The 21,886-nt window shown below is 48.0% G+C and overlaps 1 protein-coding gene across 1 annotated transcript in view; it reads right to left on the bottom strand.

The window, feature by feature from the left end:
* Positions 1-21,886, bottom strand: part of DNAH8 (dynein axonemal heavy chain 8) — a 548,480-nt gene that overhangs the window by 371,026 nt on the left and 155,568 nt on the right. Inside the window, exon 21 of the mRNA XM_074989796.1 lies at positions 14,734-14,853. Coding sequence (XP_074845897.1) covers positions 14,734-14,853 — 120 coding nt within the window. The remainder of the gene's footprint in view (positions 1-14,733; positions 14,854-21,886) is intronic.

The raw sequence follows: 21,886 nt of genomic DNA, 5'->3' as shown, positions 1-21,886 counted from the left end.
CCATGGGTGCTCCACATTAGGTGTCAGTCTCGCCCCGGCGCCGCAGATCAGAGATTTCCAGCTGTATCTCGTCAGGTCGCGCATGCACTGATGTGCATTGGTCCTTCGCGCACTTTCGTCACATGCGCAATCCAGTCCACGCCAGTCCCTTGATCAACTGCCCTGGATGCTCCTGAAAGACACAAAGCAGAACTCCGAAGCGGGGAGGAATGGGTGGGTAGTGGAGCATCCACAGGGACACATCTTGAAGAACCATCGTTACTACACAAGTGAGTAACTTCTCTTTCTTCTTTGAGTGGTCCCCATGGGTGCTCCACATTAGGTGACTACCCAGCAGTGACCCCAAAAATGGAAGTGGGTACCAGATTTATGTGCAGCTTGCCCTTGGAAGGACTGCTGTCAATAGACGAGTATCCTCATCCAACGCCCGGTGCATCGCACAGTGCTTGGAGAAGGTGTCGTAGGATGACCATGTCGCCGTTCTGCAGATGTCTTTTAATGCAACTCCTTTGAAGAAGGCTGTCAACGTCACCATTGTTCTAGTGGAGTGAGCCCTGGGCGGAACTAACAGAGGGGTCTTACAGAGCTCGTAGCACAGTTTTATGCAGGATACAATGTTGTTGGAAATTCTTTGTAAGGATAGGCCTTCCCCTTTTGATCTGGGTGCACTAGGCACCAGGAGTCTGTCTGTTTTCCGGAAGGGCTTAGTTCTGTCTATGTAAAAGGCCAACACTCTCCTCACATCGAGTGAATGCAGCCACACTTCCTTACTTGAGATATGCGGTTTCAGGTAAAATGAAGGTAAAACTATTGGCTCATTAATGTGGAACTCTGAGGCAATCTTTGCAAGGAAGGCCGGGTGTAATCGTAAAATCACCACCTCCTTTGAAAAAATCGTATAGGGTGGCGTTGCCGTTATCGCTGCGAGCGAGCTCACCCTGCGGGCTGATGTAATTGCAAGAAGAAAAGTTGCTTTTATGGTAAGTAGCCGGAGGCGTACTGTGGCCAATGGTTCGAAGGGTGGTCTAGACAGTGTGTCGAGGACCAGGTCCAAGCTCCATGAGGGCGATAACGGTTTCCACGGGGGGTATAGGTTTGCAAGCCCCTTTAGAAACCGTGTGGTAATGGGATGGGCAAATACGGTTGGCCCCTCCTGCTTATGTCAGAACGCTGATGTAGCCGCAAGGTGGACCTTTAATGACGATAAAGTAAGTCCACCTTGTTTCAGTTCCAGTAAGTACTCTAGGATTGTGGGAATGGAGACGTCCAGGGGAGTCAATTGCTTGGACAAACACCAGGATGTAAAACGTTTCCATTTGTGTGCGTAAGCCCTCCAGGTGGAGGCCCACCGACTGCACTCCAGGACCTCTTTTACTCCTTCTGAGCATGTTCCCTCTAAGGCGCTGAGCCATAGATTAGCCATGCTTTCAGGTGGAGCATTCGAGGATGGGGGTGTGCTATGGACCCCTGACTCTGTGTAAGAAGGTCTGGTACTATCGGGAGGGGGAGTGGTGGGCAGCATGATATGCATAGGAGCAAAGGAAACCATTGCTGTCGATCCCATTTTGGGGCTATAAGTATTACACGCGCCCTCTGCCTTCTCGCTTTTTCTAGGACCTTGTGAATGAGCCTCTTGGGAGGAAATGCATATAGCAGGGGGCCCTTCCATGAGAGCATAAAGACGTCCCGCAGTGAACCTTACCCAATGCCCGCTCTGGAGCAGTATTGCGGGCATTTCTTGTTGGTGTAGGTGGCAAACAAGTCGATCTGGGGAAACCCCCATCTGTGAAATACGTTGCAGAGTAGATTGGAGTGGATTTGCCACTCATGCGTGAGAGCAAATTGTCTGCTTAGCTGGTCCGCTCTCACATTGTGGACGCCCAGCAGGTATGAGGCTTTCAGCGTTATGTTGTTTGCAATGCACCAGTTCCATAGTCGGACCGCCTCTGTGCATAACGCATGAGATCTGGCCTCGCCTTGGTGATTGATATAGAACATTGTGGAGGTGTTGTCGGTATTGACTCCAACTACTTTGTCCCACAGGTATTTGCGGAAGAGCGTGCATGCGTTGAACACTGCTCTGAGTTCCAGTACGTTTATGTGCATCGCCATCTCTGCGGGGGACCATTGCCCCTGTGTCACTTTGTTGCCCGTGTGTGCTCCCCATTCTATGTGGGATGCATCCGTTGTGAGAAAAAACGCGATTTGCGGTTGGTGGAATGGCACCCCTAATAGCAAGTTCTTGGGGTCTGCCCACCATGCCAGAGACTTTCGCACCTCCATTGTGGGCGATACCGTTTTGTGAATGGTATGAATCATTGGTCTGTAAACATTCGCCAACCAGTGCTGTAGGCCTCGCATATGTAGTCTGGCATTCTGCACCACAAATGTGGTGGCAGCCATGTGCCCCAGGAGCTGTAAGCAAGTGAGGATTGGCACTGTGGGGCTTTACGTCATCACCTGCACTAAGGATCTGATAGCGCGATAACGGGCATCGGGCAGATATACTCTCAATGTAGTAGAGTCTAGGCGTACCCTTATGAACTCTATATTTTGCATGGGCTCCGTCGTCGATTTCTGGAAATTGATGACTAGGCCCAGCGAGAGGAAGGTCCTTGTAGTGATGTGTATCATGCGCAGGACATCTGCCCTTGAGACCCCTTCCAGAAGGCAGTCGTCCAGATACGGAAAAATGAACATGCCCTGCTGGTGTAGGCAAGCTGACAATACCACAAGCATTTTGGTAAAGACTCTGGGCGCTGAAGAGAGACCGAATGGGAGGACCCTGTATTGGAAGTGCTCCATGCCCACTTTGAAGCGAAGAAAGCGCCTGTGTGCTGGATGGATTGTTATATGGAAATACACATCTTGTAAGTCGAGGGCTGCAAACCAATCCCCATCGTCCAGTGCCGTGACTATGGAGGCGATTGTAGTCATCTTGAAGCGCTGTTTGCGCAAATACTGGTTGAGAGCCCGTAAGTCTGGGATTGGCCTCCAGCCTCCTGTTTTTTTCTCTGTTAGAAAGTATCGGGAGTAGAAACCTTTCCCTTAGAATTCGTCCGGGACTCTCTCCACCGCCCCTATAAATATGAGGTGGTCTACCTCTTGCTTTAACCTCATCTCATGAGACGGGTCCCTGGGGTAGGGGTAGGGGGTTTTGGGGGTGGTAGGGATTGGAAAGGGATGGTATATCCCTTGGCTATAATTTCCAACACCCACTTGTCTGTCATAATGCTTTCCCATTGTGGATAAAACGGTCTGAGTCGGTGGTGGAACATATGCTGTGATTGGCAGTGAGGGACGGTCTTGGTATCGCAGTCCTCAACATAACTGTCAAACTTACTGTCTTGGGGTTTGCCCCGATGATGTACGTCCTTGTTGGGGATGTCGCCTGGATGTCCTCTGCTGTTGTTGTTGGTGGCGTCCCTGATCATAACCCCGCTGATGTTGCAAGCACTGGGGTTGGTAGGCATAATGCCTTTGTTGAGGGTAAAATCTCTTCCTCCTATAGGGAGGGGTGTACATCTCCAGTGTTCTGAGTGTGGTCCTCGAATCCTTACTGGAATGTAGGACCGAATTGGTGGAGTCAGCGAATAGTTTTTCCTTATCAAATGTAAGATCTACGATTTTCATTTGCAGATCCTTGGGGATGCCAGATGTTTGGAGCCATGACTCTCTATTCATCACCACTGCTGTGGATGTGGAGCATGCCGCTGTATCCGCTACATCCAGGGCGATCTGGACACCTGTGCATGAAGCTGCATAGCCCTCCTGGACTATTGCCTTCAAGACCGGTTTCTTATCATCCAGGAGGAAGTCCATCAGAGAGGTAAGCCTAGTGTAATTGTCAAAGTTATCATTTGACAGGTGGGCAGCGTAGTTGGCCATGCACAATAATAATGTAGAGGAGGAGTATACCTTCCTCCCGAATAAGTCCAGTTTTCTTGCATCTTTGTCAGACCCCGCAGACTTGTATTGTGGTGCCTTTGATCAGTGCTGTGAAGATTCGACTACTAGGGAATTTGGTTGGGGGTGGTTGAACAGAAATTCCATACCCCTGGATGGTACAAAATATTTCTTGTCTGCCCTTTTGTTCGTAGGTAGAATAGAGGCTGGGGTCTGCCATATATTTGTGGCAGCTTCCATAATGGCTTCATCAAGTGGGATGGCTATCTTAGATGATGCGGGGGGTCTTAGGTTATTGAGGAGTTTATGATGTTTCTCCTGCAGTTCCGCAATCTGTATGTCCTGAGTGTGCGCCACCCTCTTGAAAAGCTCTTGAAATTGCTTGAGGTCATCTGGGGGAGATATATCCCCAGGAACAACCGCCTCATCTGTGGAGAACAAGGAAGCGTCACTGTGATAAACCTCCTCCGGTTCCTCGGATACCTCCTGTGTCTGTTCCCTTGAGGATTCTAGAGGGAGGTCTAATGACTCTGGACCCATCCCCACTGGAGAGGCATGTGCTCTTTTTGAAGGGAGAGGAGGAATGTAGCCATGCACCAAAGGTTGAAGCAGGGATCTGTCCCTCGATCTTGAGCCCCGGTGCTGATAATGTTCACTGTGATATGAGCGGCCATAGAAGCAGAGACAGGGTCCTGGTGATGGAGATCTAGACCATGATCGATCTCTGTATGCGTAGCGCTGAGAGGCGCGTGATCACCTTGATGATGCTGAAATTGGCGGGGATGCTCTACAGAAGTGCTCATGCGGTTCCGTTAGGGAGACCGGTGAAGGATGTCTGAGCCAGGGAGACAGTGGTTGAATAAATGGAGATGGAGGTCTAAGGAAGGCTGGTGGTGTTGCGTAGAGGAGGTTAAAGAGGTTGCCTTCCTCTTATGCAGCCCCGAGGGCCCTTCCTTCTGGGGCGTCTCTGACGCTTCAGGCTGGAGGGCCTTGTCAAACAAGACCATTTTAAATCTCATCTCCCTGTCCTTCCTTGCTCTGGCCATTAGTTTAGAGCAGTGAGGACATTTCTGGAGGACATGGGCCTCTCCCAAACAACGAATGCATTTACTATGCCCATCAGAGGCAGGCATGGCCTCACGGCACAATTCTGTGAGGGATCCCATGACATGGCTCTAAAACAAAAATAAAAGAGGGCATTTCTTGTTGAAGCAGGTGGTGAAGAAATCCATCCTAGGGTAATTCCACTCCTGAAACAGGGCCTGGGCTACATCTGCTCTCAGGGACCACTCATGAGACTGCAAGGATTATCTGAGGCCGTCTGCCTGGCTGTTCTGCACCCCCTGCAAGTACAACACCTGAATCAACATGTTCTGCTCTAGGCAGAAGTCCCACAGACATATGGCCTCCCAGCACAGTGTTGAGGAGCTGGCCCCACCCCCGCTGGTTAACCCAGAACATAGCCATCATGTTGCCCATAAAGAATAGTACCAGCTGGCCCCTGGGATGTAATGCAAATGCTTGGCACACCAGGCTTACTGGCCAGAATTCTCTGACATTGATAGGAGGAACAGATCTTGTTCTGCCCACATCCCTGGGTCCAAAACTGACCTAAATGTGTACCCCACACCATGTCCAAAGCATTCATTACCAGGGAGAGCTGGGGCTGAGTCAGGGCAAAGGGTACCCCTCACACAACACCTGTTTCTGCAGCCAACAGTCCAGGGACACCCAAGGCTGCCACATTCAGCATGACTGCCACGTCCATATGATCCCTGGATGGTCAGGACACTGATATCAGTCATGCCTGCAGAAGGAAGAAGTGAGTGTGCCAGAAGACGTACGTGCAAGAATCCATTTGTCCCAACAGTCTTGTGCAACATCTGACAATGTTTGTTGGGTACTGCTTTATGGCTAGGATAGTGCCCACCAACGATTGGAAACGTGCGTCTAGGTGTGAGATTTATGCTGCTCTTGAGTTCAACAGGATCCAGATGAACTGTATCCTCTGGATGGGAGCCAGGGTAGATTTGGGCATATTTTGTATAAGACGCAGACCTTTGAGGGTGCCCTGGATGAATTGGACCTGCTCTATTACTGGCTCCTGAGACCAGCCCTTTATGACCCAGTTGTCCAGGTATGGAAAAACCTGGATGCCCTGTTTGCGGAAATGCCAATACCACCATACACTTTGTGAAGACCTGGGGGGTGAGTGCATGGCTATGCTGAATGGCACTACCATAAATTGGCAGTGGCAATCGACCACCATGAACCTGAGAAACCTGTGGTAGGCACAGACAATAGAGATAAGAAAATAGGCATCCTGCAGATCGAGAGTAGAAGACCAGTCACCTGGCTCCAGAGTTGGGATACAAGAGGCCAGGAACACCATACAGAATCTGAACTCCTTTACAAACGCTTTCAGATTTCCGATGTCCTCCTCAGTAACAGGTGCTAGAGAAGACACCGATCCCAGACTTAACTGAGCTGCCCTTTTTTTTTTTTGAGTGGGGACTAGTACTTAAATAATGTTGACCACCTGCTGAGGAGCCAGTCACCAAGATATGGATAAGCTATGGCTCCCTACCTTCTCAGGTAGGCTGCTACAACAGCAAGGCAATTGTGGAATATCTCATTGCTATCCAAAGTCCAAAACAACTTTGTAGGAATAATAGGAAATGCTAACTTGAAACCTCAGAATTTTTTCTGTGAGCAGGACAGAAATATTACTATGAAAAGATATATCTTGAAGACAAAGAACAATGCGCCTGTCCTGTGTGTAGTACCCAGAGGCACAGAGACCTCAGACTAGGGTGAGTGAAGTCTCTACTCTACAGCCTTGGCTGACAGCCAGCTGACCTTTAGCTCATGTGCTAGAGCGCAGGGCTTTAACTCCTATGATGACAGGTTCAATCCCTGGTGCTGGTGACCTGGGTCTGTCGGTGTTACATGTAGATCGAAGGAAAGCATTTTTGAAGCCTGCATTACTTCACCTTAACTCTGTAGCTGAAGACACTGAGCTGTTTAAAAACCAGAATTAGGCACCTTACCCCTGAAAATCATTCCCCTCTGAAATATGATGGGACTACTTCTACTGCATCACGAGATAAAAGCAGTTATATTTCCTGTCAATGGGCCTGCTTATAGACACAGAAGGAACTAAGTGTGTCTATGCCTGAAAGTGTTAAAGCCTCCAAGAAGAGACAATTCTTAAACTTTAATGGGGCTCAGATATCTACAGGTAAAATGTAATTATTTTCAGCTGCTTTTACTCTGTCCAGGATGGAATGAGGATGTTGCCATATCTCTTTCACCTATCAGACCAGAACAAAATGGTGTAAAAACACTACAAATATAGTCAGTCAAAAAACTAGCTGAAATAAAGTTAGTGATGGTAGTGATCCATTTTAGAAATGGAAGAAAGACATAATTATTGTCCTCTGACCCTAAGGGTATTTTCTGAGCCTACATCTTCACTTACCACAGCTCGACCACTCACGTTCAACGTTGATCCTGGAATTCTTCGTGAGCCACAAGGATTAAGAAAAGTCAACAGCAGAAGCACTCCCGTTGACCTTCTACCATGAACACAACCACCAAAGTTAATGGCTGAAAAGTTGATTTTAGGTACGCAATTGGCATACCTAAAATTACGTATCAGCCATCAAGCTTTCACATGAGTATAGACATAACCTGATTTAGGAAGACTTAGTGTCTTCCATATTTTTAAAAAAAGAGAAGTTACTCACTTGTGTAGTAACGATGGTTCTTCAAGATGTGTCCCCGTGGGTGCTCCACAGTAGGTGTCGGGCTCACCCCGGCGCAGCAGATCAGAAACTTCTAGCACTGTCTGTCAGGTCGTGCATATGCCGATGCACGCCTCTCCCGCGCGCGCTCTCGGCCACGTGCGCTATCCGGTCCCCGCCAGTTCCTTGACCACCCGCCCCGGATGCTCCTGAAAAACAACAGACAGAGATCCGAAGCAGGGAGGACGGGTGGGTAGTGGAGCACCCATGGGGACACATCTCAAAGAACCATCGTTACTACACAAGTGAGTAACTTCTCTTTCTTCTTCGCGTGGTCCCCGTGGGTTCTCCACAGTAGGTGACTACCCAGCAGTGACCCCAAGTAAGGAGGTGGGTTGAGTCATGTGCAGCTCGCCCTTGAGAGGACTGCTGTTGACAGACGTGTATCCTCCTCAAACACCCGGTGCATGGCATAATGCTTGGCAAAGGTGTCTTAAGAGGACCAAGTCGCCACTCTGCAAATGTCTTTCAATGGGATTCCTTTGAAGAAGGCCGTCGATGCCGCCATCACTCTGGTGGAGTGAGCCTTGGGCAGAGCTAGCAGAGGGGTCTTACGGAGCTCGTAACACAGTCTTATGCAGGATACAATGTGATTCGAAATCCTCTGGGACGATAGGCCTTCCCCTTTCCACCTGGGTGCAATGGACACCAGGAGCCTATCCATTTTCGGGAAGGACTTAGTTCTGTCTATGTAAAAGGCCAACTCCCTCCTCACGTCTAGCAGGTGCAGCCACGCCTCCTTACTAGAGTTGTGAGGTTTCGGATAAAACGAGGGTAACACTATTGCTTCGTTAATGTGGAACTCCGAAGAAACTTTTGGAACGAAGGCTGGGTGTAACTGTAAGGTCACCGCTTCGTTAGAGTACACTGTGCAGGGCAGCGTTGCCATTACCGCTGCAAGTTCGCTCACCCTGCAGGCTGACGTAATCGCGAGGAGGAAGGTTGTTTTCATGGTAAGCAGTCGGAGGGGTACTGTAGCCAATGGTTCGAAGGGCGGTCCCGATAGCATGTGGAGTACCAAGTCCAAACTCCATGACGGTGGTAACGGTTTCCGTGGGGGGTACAAATTTACCAGCCCCTTTAGGAATCTCATGATGACAGGATGGGCGAATATGGTAGGCCCTTCCTCTTTGTGTCGGAACGCTGATATAGCCGCGAGATGGACCTTTAGCGAGGATAAGGAAAGTCCGTCTCGTTTCAGCTCCAGCAGGTAGTCTAGAATCACAGTTATAGGGACGTCCAGAGGAGCTAGCTGTTTGGAAGAGCACCAGGAGGTAAAACGCGTCCACTTCTGCTCGTAAGTCTTTCTGGTGGAGGTCCTTCTACTGCACTCCAAGACTTGTTTCACTATCTCCGAACATGTGCTCTCTAAGGCACGTAGCCATGGATTAGCCATGCCTGTAGGCGGAGCCCCTGAGGATATGGGTGCACTATGGACCCTTGAGCCTGCGTGAGTAGGTCCGGCACTATCGGCAGGGGGAGTGGTGGGCGGCATGACTTGCGCAGAAGCAGGGGAAACCATTGTTGTAGGTCCCAGGTCGGGACTATGAGTATCATGCGTGCTCTCTCCCTTCTGGTTTTCTCTAGAACCTTGTGGATGAGTGTCACAGGAGGGAATGCATAGAGTAGAGGGCCCTTCCATGAGATCATGAAGGCATCCCCCAAGGACCCCCCCGTCCTATGCCTGCTCTGGAGCAGTACTGAGGGCATTTCTTGCTGTGTTGGGTGGCAAACAAAGCAACTTGGGGAAACCCCCATTTGTGGAATACGTGTCGGAGCAGGTCGGAGCGGATCTGCCACTTGTGCATAAACGCAAAGCGCCTGCTTAGTTACTCCGCCTTCACATTGTGGACACTGGGTAAGTATGAAGCTTTTAGTTTTATCTTGTTGGCAATGCACCAGTTCCACAACCGGACTGCTTCTGCGCATAGCGCTCGGGATCGGGCCCCTCCTTTTTGATTGATGTAGAACATGGTGGAGATGTTGTCGGTATTGATCCCGACTACTTTGCCATGCAGGTCCTTCCGAAAGTGTCTGCACGCGTTGAACACTGCTCTGAGTTCCAGTACGTTGATGTGCAGTGTCTGTTCCACGGAAGACCACAGCCCTTGGGTTACTTTGCTGCCTATGTGCGCTCCCCATCCTATGTGGGAGGCGTCTGTTGTAAGAAAAATCGCGATTTGTGGCTGGTGGAAGGGCACCCCTACTAGCATGTTCTTGGGATCTGCCCACCATGCCAGCGATTTTTGCACCTCCGTCAGGGGCGATACTACCCTGTGTGCGGTATGGACTAATGGACTGTAAATGCTCGTCAACCAGTGCTGCAGGCTTCGCATGTGTAGCCTGGCATTCTGTACCACGAACGTGGCTGCTGCCATGTGCCCCAACAGTTGCAAACATGTTAGGATTGGCACCATGGGGCTGTACACCATAACTTGTACCAGGGATTGGATCGTGCGGAAACGGGCATCGGGTAGGTATACTCTTGCTATAATAGAGTCTATGCGTGCCCCTATGAATTCTATATCTTGCGTGGGCTCGGTCTTTGATTTTGCGAGGTTGATAACCAGGCCCAACGAGGTGAATGTGCTCACAGTGACGTGTATCATGCGTAGGACCTCTGCTTTCGGGACCCCTTTTAGTAGACAGTCGTCCAGATATGGAAAAATGAACACACCCTGCCTGTGCAGGTACGCTGATACCACCGCCAGGGTTTTGGTAAAAACTCTGGGCACTGAAGAAAGACCGAACGGAAGGACTCTGTATTGAAAATGCTCTTCGCCAACCTTGAAACGAAGGAAACGTCTGTGCGCCGGGTGGATCGTTATATGAAAATAGGCGTCCTGTAAGTCGAGGGCTGCAAACCAATCTTCATTGTCCAGTGCCGTAACTATGGAGGCAATTGTAGTCATCCTGAAGCGCTGTTTACGCAAATACTGGTTGAGGGCCCGTAAGTCCAAAATTGGCCTCCAGCCTCCTGTTTTCTTCTCTGTTAGGAAGTATCGTGAATAGAACCCCTTCCCTTGGAATTGTTCCAGTACTCTCTCTACCGCCCCTATGAACATGAGATGATTCACCGCCTGTTTCAGCCTGGTCTCATGGGAAAGGTTTGTGAGAGAGGACTGGGTGGGAGGTTTCAGTGGCGGGAGTGATTGGAAGGGGATCGTGTAACCCGTGGCTATGATTTCCAGTACCCATTTGTCTGTCGTGATGTTTTGCCATTGGGAATAAAATGGTTTGAGGCGATGATGGAACATATGTTGAGAGTGACATTGGGAGATGGTCTTGATATTGCAGTCCTCGACATAGCCGTCAAACTTGCTGTCTTGAAGCTTGCCCCGAGGTTGTGCGACTTTGTTGAGGATGTCGCCTGGGGGCCTTATACTGCTGCTGCTGATGGTGGTGCCCATGGTCGTAGCTTCGTTGATATTGTGCACGCTGAGGTTGATAGGCGTAGTGCCTTTGCTGGGGATAGAACTTTCTTCTCCTGTATGGGGAGGTATATATACCCATGGTCCTAAGTGTGGCCCTCAAGTCCTTGCTGGAGTGTAGGACCGAATCGGTTGATTCTGCAAATAGTTTTTGCTTATCAAATGGAAGGTCCATGATTTTTGTTTGTAGGTCTCTGGGAATGCCGGACGTCTGGAGCCAAGATTCCCTGCGCATGACCACTGCTGTGGCCGTTGAGCGTGCTGCTGTGTCCGCCACGTCCAGGGCGATTTGAACTCCTACTCGTGAGGCTGCATAGCCTTCCTGAACAATCTCCTTCAGCACTGGTTTCTTATCCTCTGGAAGGAAGTCCTTAAGAGGGGTCAGTCTGGAGTAATTGTCGAAATTGTGGTTGGACAGGTGTGCCGCATAGTTCGCCATTCTTAGTAATAAGGTAGAGGAGGAGTAGACCTTTTTGCCAAACAGGTCTAATTTCCTCGCGTCCTTGTCCAACCCTCCTGATTTATATTGGGGTGTCTTAGACTTATGCTGTGACGATTCGACCACCAAAGAATTTGGTTGTGGATGACTAAACAGGAATTCCATTCCTTTGGCTGGAACAAAGTATTTCTTATCTGCCCTTTTATTTGTAGGCGGGATGGAGGCTGGGATCTGCCATATGTTGGTGGCTGATTCCATAATGGCTTCATCTAGTGGAATGACTATTTTGGATGAAGCCGGGGGTCTTAGATTTTTCAGGAGTTTATGATGTTTCTCCTGCACCTCCACTATTCAAATGTCCTGTGTGAATGCTACTCTCTTGAACAGCTCCTGGAATTGCTGAAGGTCGTCCGAAGGAGAGATGTCCCCAGGGACACCCGCCTCATCCGGAGAGGACGAGGAGGCGCCACTGCGGTATACCTCCTCTAATTCTTCTGACCCTTGAGTTTGTTGATATACCCACTCTTTTGCGGGTTGTGAAGGAAGGTCCCTGGACTCTGGACCAGTGCCTTTCTGGGGAAGCTGTGTTCCTCCCCTGGAGTGGGACTGTTTGAGGGGGTGTCGGCAGGGTGTGGGTGGGGATCTGCCCCTGGATCTGGACCCCCGATGCCGGTGTTCAGTATGATAAGGGCGGCCATGGCAACAAGGGCAAGGGCCCAGAGATGGAGATCTGGACCACGATCGTGATGTGTACATATGGTATCTGGAAGAGCGTGATCTCCATGACATTGAAAATGGCGGAGATGATCTGTGACAGTATTCGTAGGGGCCCACGCTGGAAAATGGTGAAGGTTGTCAGAGCCACGGTGATGGTGGCTGAAGGAACAGGGAGGGAGGTCTGAGACAGGCCATTGGAGTGGCTGCCCGGCGTGGCATGTGTATCTCGGGGGTGGGGGGGTGCTGGGTGATAACAGCAGCGCAATGACGTCTGGAGCCGGACTGTGGAGCCGGGTTTTTGTCTTTGTCTTCCCCCGCCCCTGCAGAGCAGGCGCCGCTCCCTCCGGTGCCGGGGAGCTCGGGGCCACTCTCGGTGCCGCGCTTGGTGCCGCTGCATGTGGTGCCATGCGGATACCTTCCTCCCACACCCTTTGGCCCCATTCCAGGTGCCTCTCCTCCAGTGCCATCGGTGCCACAAAGGGCGGTGCCGCGTGAGTCTGCGCTGCCGGCTCCGGCACTTGCCACGTTGGCGCCTGTGGCGCCGTCGGTGCCGACTGCTGATCAGTCGGAGGCCCAAGCGCACTCCTATGCACTGCTGAATCCCCGCTATGAGCAGCCAGGGGGTCAGGGCCCTGTGTTTCACTCGTCCTGCTCGCTGGTGTTACCGGCAAGGATCGAGCTGGAGAGAGCTTCCTTTTCTTTTGCACTGAGGAGGTTAGGGAGGCTGCCTTCCTCTTGTGCACTCCCGAGGGCCCCTCTTTCTGGGGCTTCTCCAGTGGTTCAGGCTGGAGGGCCTTATCAAACAGGATCATTTTTAGTCTTATTTCCCTGTCTTTCCTGGCCCTGGCTGTAAGCCTAGCACAATGAGAGCACTTCTGAGTAACGGGGGCCTCTCCAAGACAACGAATGTACTCGCTATGCCTGTCTGAGGCAGGCATGCTCTCGCGGCATGACGCACACCTCTTAAAGCCCTGCGAGGGCATCTCTGCCGCAGCTTGTAAGTATATGTTAAAAGAGTACTTATCGGCTAATGAAGTCTTTAACCAAATAACGTTCACGGCCTCCAGGGGTAGCAGACCGCCAAAGGCAGCCGCCTGCATCCGCTCTTCTCCCCTTTGTTCCTCCCTCCTTCTTCTTTTCTCTCTTTTTTTTTTTTTTTGCACGACGATTTGAACAGTGAGAAAACTAACTACTAACAAATAATAACTATCAACAACAATAACCACAGTTTCTCTTTTTTTTTTTTTTTTTGTCTCAGGCGTTAGAGATGGAGCAAATTCTGTCTGCAGCCACTGGCGGTTGAGAAGGAACTGGCGGGGACCGGATTGTGCACGTGGCCGAGAGCACGCGGGGAGCGGCGTGCATCGGCGCACGCGCGACCCGACGGACACTGCTAGAAGTTTCCGATCTGCGGCGCTGGGGCGAGCCCGACACCTACTGTGGAGCACCCACGGGGACCACTCGAAGAAGAATTATTTTTAATCATTTAAATTTGAGTATCTCTCAAACGGCCCCTGAAGAATCATAGACCAATATGAGGATGACAAAGAGCCTTTCCTGCTAGAGCTCATGTCAACACCAGCCACACAGAAACCATCATTTCAAGTAGCAGCAGGACCAATTTTTTCAAAGGCACCAGAATCGGACGTGTGGGTTCTGCCATTTATACCACTGACACCATAAAGAAAGAAAGAATGGCAACATAAGTTTAACGCAGTGAACTGCCAATTAATATCACAGGATTCTACAAATGTAGCAAGGAAATAATCCATACTGCTAGAAAGTCTGAGCTGTAACTGACTCATGTTACCATTTCTTCTATTATCTGACTTCTTTTCTTTTCACATTTTGCAACAGAACTAGGAAGAAAAACAAGTAGAAATTAAAAATTTTATCGAGAACTGATAGGGGCTTTGTACTTTCAGAATACAAGTCAAATGACTAAAGGGACAGCAGTAAGTCTGGTCTTTTAAAACTTGATTGAAAGACTTTGCACTTCCTTGTGTCTCAATGACTGAAATAATATTTAATGTAAAGGTTAACTGTAGGGTAGAGAAGAGCAGACATATGATAAAAATAACTAAGTTTGCTAATAGCTGTAGAACTCACTAAAAGATAGGTGCATGCCATGTCATAATGACCATTATATAAATTCAAGTTTTATGGAACATTGCAATCCAAGGAGATAAAAGAAATAGACCAAGGGCTATTTAATCTATTTGGCTTTAAAATAGTAAAATTATTCAAAATCAAATATTTTAGTCACAAAGGGAATACATATATGGTCAACACTGTGTAAAAATAACCATATTTACTATTTTGTGTTGCTCCAGAGAGGGAAAACCCCTCGTCCTGGTAAAAAAAAATTAAATATTATTTTTTAATGTACACTAAATAAAACGATTCAGATTTTAATATGTAAAATGATGTATACCTCATTGCACGCCAGCATATCCTCCACTTTGATAGGCCCATCCTCTGGCAGGAGGATTAAAAGAGTGTTCGATATGTCTTTCATTACTAAATCAATCTGCATTTCACATAAGTCATTAACCTAAAGAAAAGCAAAATTTAATTAACACTACATTTGTGCTCCCAGAAGTATTATATGTTGTTATTTATACCATGCCATTAGTATATCTTGGGTTTTACAAATAAATATGTCAGTTATTTGCTCCTATGAATCTATAACAGAGGTCAGCAACCTTTCTGAGGTGGAGTACCAAAATTTGACCTTTTGACCTCTACGTATGATCTGAGTGCTAATGATACTTTTAATGTCACTAAGGCTGTGTCTACACGTGCCCCAAACTTCGAAATCAGCACAATCAGCTCATGGGAATAAGGGGACTTCAAAGTAGGCGGGGTCCTTTCGAAAAGGAGCCCCATCTGGACGAGACACGCGGCGGTAAGCCGCGTCAATTTCGAAGCGCCACGGCCGCCCACATGCTAATGAAGCGCTGAATATGCATTTCAGCGCTTCATTAGTAAACTTTGAAATGGCCATTTGCGTGGCCATTTCAAAGTTTGGGGCACATGTAGACGTAGCCTAACAGTCCTACTTAAAACAGCTTTATTAACACATAAATTAAGATACAGAGCTTTGCCATTTAAATCAGGTCAGTAACCTTTCTGAGGCAAAGTGTTAAAGCTCTTGGTTGAACTGAATCCAATGCGAAATTCTGAACAGCACCCCAAAGACATTGGACTCCCATCAAACCATGAATATAATGGGGATTGTTCCTAGGGTACTTTAGGGTTATTTTGTTCCTTCTTTTCCTGGGGCCTAGTCACATGTGGGGGCATGGCAGGGTGCATTTGAAGGTGAGTTGGCTGCCAACCTGTGGAAAGAAGGAAGAAGTAAGGGGTGTAGTGCAGAGGGCTGGGCAGTGTAGTCTGTAAGCCCTGGAGTGGCAGCTGTGCCTCAGGGAGCCCAGTCCCTGCTGGGCCTGTGCCTGCAGCAGCCTCAATGCCCAGCACTCACTCCATTCAAGGTTAAAGCCGGCCGGAGGAGACAGACTGGGTCCTGCACAGCCAGGATTGCTGCATTGCTTGCCAAAGCCATTGCACAGGTGGCAGATGGGGGGAGGAAGACTTTGACTCAGTAGCAGGCCCAGGAGGTGGCCCATTTAAATACAAAGCCTGGGGCATGAGGACTGTGTGTCTGCTGCCCCTTCCCCTGCTCTGCCACAGTAACAAAGTGCCAGCTTTTGCCCTGCCTTCTTGTGCAAGCCTGTGAAGTGCCGCAGGGTGCAGCTCTGCAGGAAAAGCAGTGAGGAAACAGCAGGAACAGCCCAACCCTCACTGAATGGGGGGAGGAGGGACAGTTGTGTTCCCACCGCATGCCACAGGAAAGTGGCTCACATGCTGCTCTTGACATGCCTGCCAGAGGTTGCAGACCCCAATGTACAATTTAAAGGCCTGATACTGCAAAGGGCTGAATGCTTAGAAACAATGAACTTCCTTAATATGCACTGACTTTAATAACAGGCAAAGGTACACAACAACTTTCAGGAGATACTCAGCATCTTGCAGGATCAGGCCTTAAATAATACAACACAGGTTAATAATAAACTAAGGAAAGAGAAGGATAGAAAGCTACAACCCTGAAAGGTAAAGGTATCATGGCCAGCATGCGGTTTGATATCTGTGTCACAATATCCAAAACAGCAATATCTACCTGAGTCTGCAGCTAACCTGAAACAATAATTCTGGGACTTATGAACTCTCCACAAATCTCAAGGAAGTTTTACTCCAAAACCCACTACTTTGAGAGGCTTGGCAAGACCATACCACACCAAAGACTGATCTGTAGCAAGAGAATATACTGGGCACAAATTGACAGTGGATAGGAAAAATCTCAGATTTGCAGAATTGTCTAGTTCTGTCCAAGTAGAACGCATATGCCTGTCTGAAATCCAGGGCATGGACCACTGCTTCCTGTAGAGTTTTGTGATATATGGGCTAAATGGAGGGAGGTATATAAATTTATTGGCCATATCTACACTAGCCAAAAACTTCGAAGTGGCCATGCAAATGGCCATTTTGAAGTTTACTAATGAAGCACTGAAATACATATTCAGCACCTCATTAGAATGTGGGCGGCCACGGCACTTCGAAATTGACGCGGCTCGCCGCTGCGCAGCTTGTCCAGATGGGGCTCCTTTTCGAAAGGACCCCAGCTACTTCAAAGTCCCCTTGCTCCTATGAGCAGATAGGAATAAGGGGATTTCAAAGTTGCTGGGGTCCTTCCGAAAAGGAGCCCCATCTGGACAAGCCGCGTCAATTTCGAAGTGCTACGGCTGCCGCATTCTAATGAGGCGCGGAATATGTATTTCAGCGCTTCATTAGTAAACTTCGAAATGGCCATTTGCATGGCCATTTCGAAGTTTTGGGATAGTGTAGACATAGCCATAAAAGGAAAAAGTGAAGACATGCATATCTGACTGTCCTGACTTTTTGGAGGTTGATATGTAGAAAAGCCTCTGTTGGGGATCACCTGCCTTGTGTTATGTAGTGGTCTAAGTGAGCTCCCCAATATATGAGGGAGGAATCTGTTGTGTCACCAGAGGGTTTTGGTAACAGGGAATGCATATACATATGTTCTCAGTTTTTGTCCACCAATGAGGGAACATTCATATGCAGAGTTATCATCTTATGGATGTTGTGCTTAACCGTTTTGGAGACCCCTTATGTGTAATCTAGTGTAGCACACAACACAGGTAGCAAGCACCAGGCAGCCTGGAAGTTATAGGCACATTCTGCTTTCTTCCATAGGGTAGATGGACATTGTAGAAGCAGGAGGCAGTGAGGAATCTGTCTTTTGGGATAACGCTCTAGCAAGGGCTGAGTCCAGGAAAGCCCCAGTGAACTCCATTTGTTGAGTTGCAAAGAGAATGGACTTTTGGATGTTTATTTAGAGAGCTAGGCTATGAAAGAAAGAAATGGTAGCTTGTGTGAAAGGTCTCTTGATAAGACTGGTCTTTAATAAGGCAAGCATTGAGGTATGGAAAATACATGATCCCTTGGTTGTAGGGGTGAGTCATGACTACTTGAAGAGTCTTGGAAAACACTCTCAGTGCTGGGGAAAGACCAAACAGGAGCCCTCTGTATTGGAAGAACTTGAGTCCCACTGTCAACTGAAGGAATCAAATGGGAGGTGCGGGATCTGATCTTGAGCTGAAGGGTTTGACATAAGGGAGTGGGCTCTAGGCTGAGCCTGGGGCATGGGTTGAGGTGCCAGATCAGGTTCAGGGTGCATGCTCTGGGAGGGAATTTGATTAGAGCAGGGGCTCAGGCAGTGGTTCAGGATTTGAGCTTTGGCTGGATACTCCTTACCTCAACTGGTGGTGCTGGAAGCTAAGGCATGCTCACCCTAGCCCTGTACTACTACTACTTAACCCCTGTACTCCAGATGGAGCACAGGTCATCTACAAGTCTCCTCCACTTCACTCTGTGTTGGGACAAAACTTCTATCTGGCTCCAGGAGTACCCCAGTTGCTCTCCTTCACTCTCAGTAGACCTTATCCACATTGTCTGAGGTCTCCTTCTTTTGCATCTTCCTTGTGGCTTCCATGTGAGAGCTTGACAGACTATGCTGGATGACGGTTTTCTTAGAGTGTAGCCTAACCATCTCCACTCTCTCCTCTTGATTTCAATGGCAATTGGCTTTTCTCCTCTTCTTTTCCAAAGCTCCTCATTTGTGATGAAGTCTTACCATTTGATATGAAGGATGTACCTCAGGAATCTGTTTATGAATGTCAGTAGTTTGTGATTTGAAGACTTTTTAGCAGGTCTCACATCCATACAAGAGCACACTCTTCACATCTGCATTGAAGATCTGCAGTTTTGTCTTCACAGATATTATTTGTGAACTCCATATGGGAAGGAGAGTCTTGAATGCAGCTATCAGAGGGGTAGCCGTGTTAGTCTGGATCTGTAACAGCAACGAAGGGTCCTGTGGCACCTTATAGACTAACAGAAAAGTTCTGAGCATGAGCTTTCGTGAGCAAAGACTCACTTCATCAGCTGTTGCTTTTCCTATCCTGGTATTGATATCCTTATCTGTTCCTCCATATATGTCCATAATACTCCCCAAGTAGGTAAACTGCTCCACATCTTCCAGGTCATCCCCTCCCACCACCACCATCCTAGCCCTGTGCCATGCCCAAAAGCAGCCAGAATGTCCACCAGTGGCTCCTTGTGGGGAAGGGCAGGTAGTCACACATGCTACCCCCATTTGCAGGGACTACCCTCCACTCCAATCAGAGTTGCAGGGGCAGCACCTTCAGGCAAGGATAACATGTAGTTACCCACTGCACTATCTGCCCTGAGGGGCTGCAGAGACATACCAGCTGCTTCCAGGAGTGACACAGGCCCTGAACAGAGGGAAGTCTGCCTTAACTCCAATGCACTGCTGGACTGTTCGCAGCAGATCTCCTGATTTGACTGAAGGAGGCACAAGGAGATCAAGCCTGATTATGGAAGGAGACCCCTGGCCAGTGTTCCACACAGAGATGGAAAAAATTAAAGGGAATGAATTTTGTTATGTAAACCAATATTGAAGTAAAGTGCAGATGTGCACCATGAATAGAAACCAAAAACTTATATATAATACATATTTCAAAATATTACCATAGAGATAATTGCTCCAGCCATGAGTGGTTAGGCATTTTAAAATTCACTACTCCAAGAATTAAATTTAAGAGAAAAAATATGAAATGCACAGACCAGTCAAAACCTAAAATAACATGAAAATTGTAAAGGAAGTTACAACAAAACAAGTATGATGACCGCTAACCCACTTGGTCTGTTGCAGTTCAACACGTCACAAGGTCAAAGTTGCTGGTGGCTGTACTGCTGAGGATGAGACCACTAGTAAGGCTAGTACTGCTTCCTCTTGGGAAGGTGAGTATATAATACCTTTCACAGTGTGAAGGTTTTTATCAGTCTTAGAGAAAAAAACCTTTTCTTTATCAAAGGTAAGTCCTCCCCCTTGTCATGTATTTCCCTGGGAATGCCTGAAGAAGAAAGCCAGAAAGCATTATGCATAACTACCTCAGCGTTTGACATAGGGGTTAATTGTGTCAACTAAATTATGACTGTAAGGCTGTCATTGATACCAACTGTTCCTGTTGGGACAAAGTCTGGACACCATGTCTGAAGCAAACAGGAGGGTTTATTTCACACAGTGCTGGTGGAGTGTCACTTCACTTGTTAGGCTCAGTGAACACTGCCAGAAAAAAGGATACAGTTGATTATGTAGGGTGCTGATGGGTGGGGAGAAACAACAGCATGAGTGTTTTCAAGCTTGGATAGGTTCTAGTAGGATGAAATGAGCACAATAAGCCAATAACCTAAAAAGGTTACACAGTGTCCCCGCCCATAGAACAGAACACCGCATTGCTAGAACAGGTGGTTTTCCTAAACAAGTTACTTTAAAAAAGCACACATTTTATGACAACTATGCATCTAATTGGATTAATGATACGTCTATAGGAGTAATGACGGCTCTTTCACATGGGCATATCTAGGGGTGCATTATCTAGAAGATTAAAGCAAAAGACAGTAACAGCATATAGCACTTATACATTTGTTTTTATGTACAAGCCTGGAATAGCAAATGTGACGGTGCTATATCCTGGTTCTCACACGCATGGCACTTTCTTGAAATGTGGTTGCTGGGGTAGCCATCCCTCCCTCCAAACTCCAAGGCCCTGTCCAAGCTGGGATGACCTTCCCTGAGTCTTGTGAGTGCGATGAGGAGGGGCCAAGTGAGGGTAATCTTCAACTCATTTTAACTGGTTTCTGAACTATAGGATTATAGTCCTACTCCAGACTTTAGGATTTGAATAGGGGCTCTTTAGCAGAATACCATAACCTGCCTCAGAAATTTCAATCCTATTGTCCCTCTACAAGGACAGATTTGAAGTCTACCACAGGGAATGCAAGAGGGCCCAAACTCTGCTACCACCCCATGAAAGCCTCCACTCCCCTGGTAATCCCTGATGCCATGCTCCATACTTATTTCCCCATACACACATCTAAGTACCGTATGTTAAGCAGAGTGGTGTTCCAGTGGAACCGCTCAACCATGGTATACTGTTTCTTTGGAAGCAGCAGATCTGTGAATAATATGCATGTCCAGTGGAACAGGGTTTTGACCCTCCTGGGAAAGGTTCAGAAGCCTCAATAATTAAAATATGCTTGTTGCTAATTTGTAGAAAGACAGCTAGACCTGAAAAGGTCTACAGGGAAATGTTTGTATTAACCATCACCAGTGGAGTTGGAAAGCTGACCACTCCCTTGCCCATGCCCTGCTTTCCCCCGCCCCCTCACTAGCAGGCACAGACCAGATTCTCTCATGATAAGGGGGAACAGTATGAATTGCCTTCCAAATCTGGGTATCCCAGGAAACATCACAGATACCCATACCCTAGACTTTGTGAAACCAACCGCTGACTTCTGTTGTGCTTTTGAGACCAGGACTCTGATTTCATTGGCCTCAAAGAAGAGAGTCCAAGAAACTGAGATCTTCTGAGGTCTCTTTCAGTTGATACAGACATAGAAGAGTTTTAGTAAAGATCTTTGAAAATATTCCCTTAGCTGATTGAAGGTGCTCTGATCTTGATCTAAGGGCAGCCTCCATGAAGATATACTGAAGGCAGTCTTCTCTCTGCTTCTTAGTTCTAAGCTTGAAGCTTCAACATAGAGAGCACCTATCCTTAACCTGGCCCTCAGCCAAACATTTGTTGCAGTGTGAATGAGGGTCACTAACAGACACAGCTGTGTTCACAAAGCCCAAAGTACCAAACAGGCAAGTGACCTCTACTTTACATTAGAAGAGACGCAAAAAATACTCCAATAGTAGGAGGTCAACAACAAATCCAGGCAGCATCAAGGACACCAAAGACGAAGATTCCATAGTTGAACACTCCTAATGTAGTGGAGGGTCAGAAATAGGCAAAGAAAATCTGTTGCTGCCTGTTGTCAATAGTGGACTTAGGAGAATTCCCATGAATAGTAAGTAACAGGGTCAATGGTATAGAATCCAATTGCTCTAACCTTGGCACTGGAGAGCAAATACC

This window comes from Carettochelys insculpta, chromosome 3 (assembly GCF_033958435.1).
Source record: "Carettochelys insculpta isolate YL-2023 chromosome 3, ASM3395843v1, whole genome shotgun sequence".
Lineage (NCBI taxonomy): Eukaryota > Metazoa > Chordata > Testudines > Carettochelyidae > Carettochelys > Carettochelys insculpta.
This window is presented reverse-complemented; position numbering and strand designations above follow the sequence as displayed.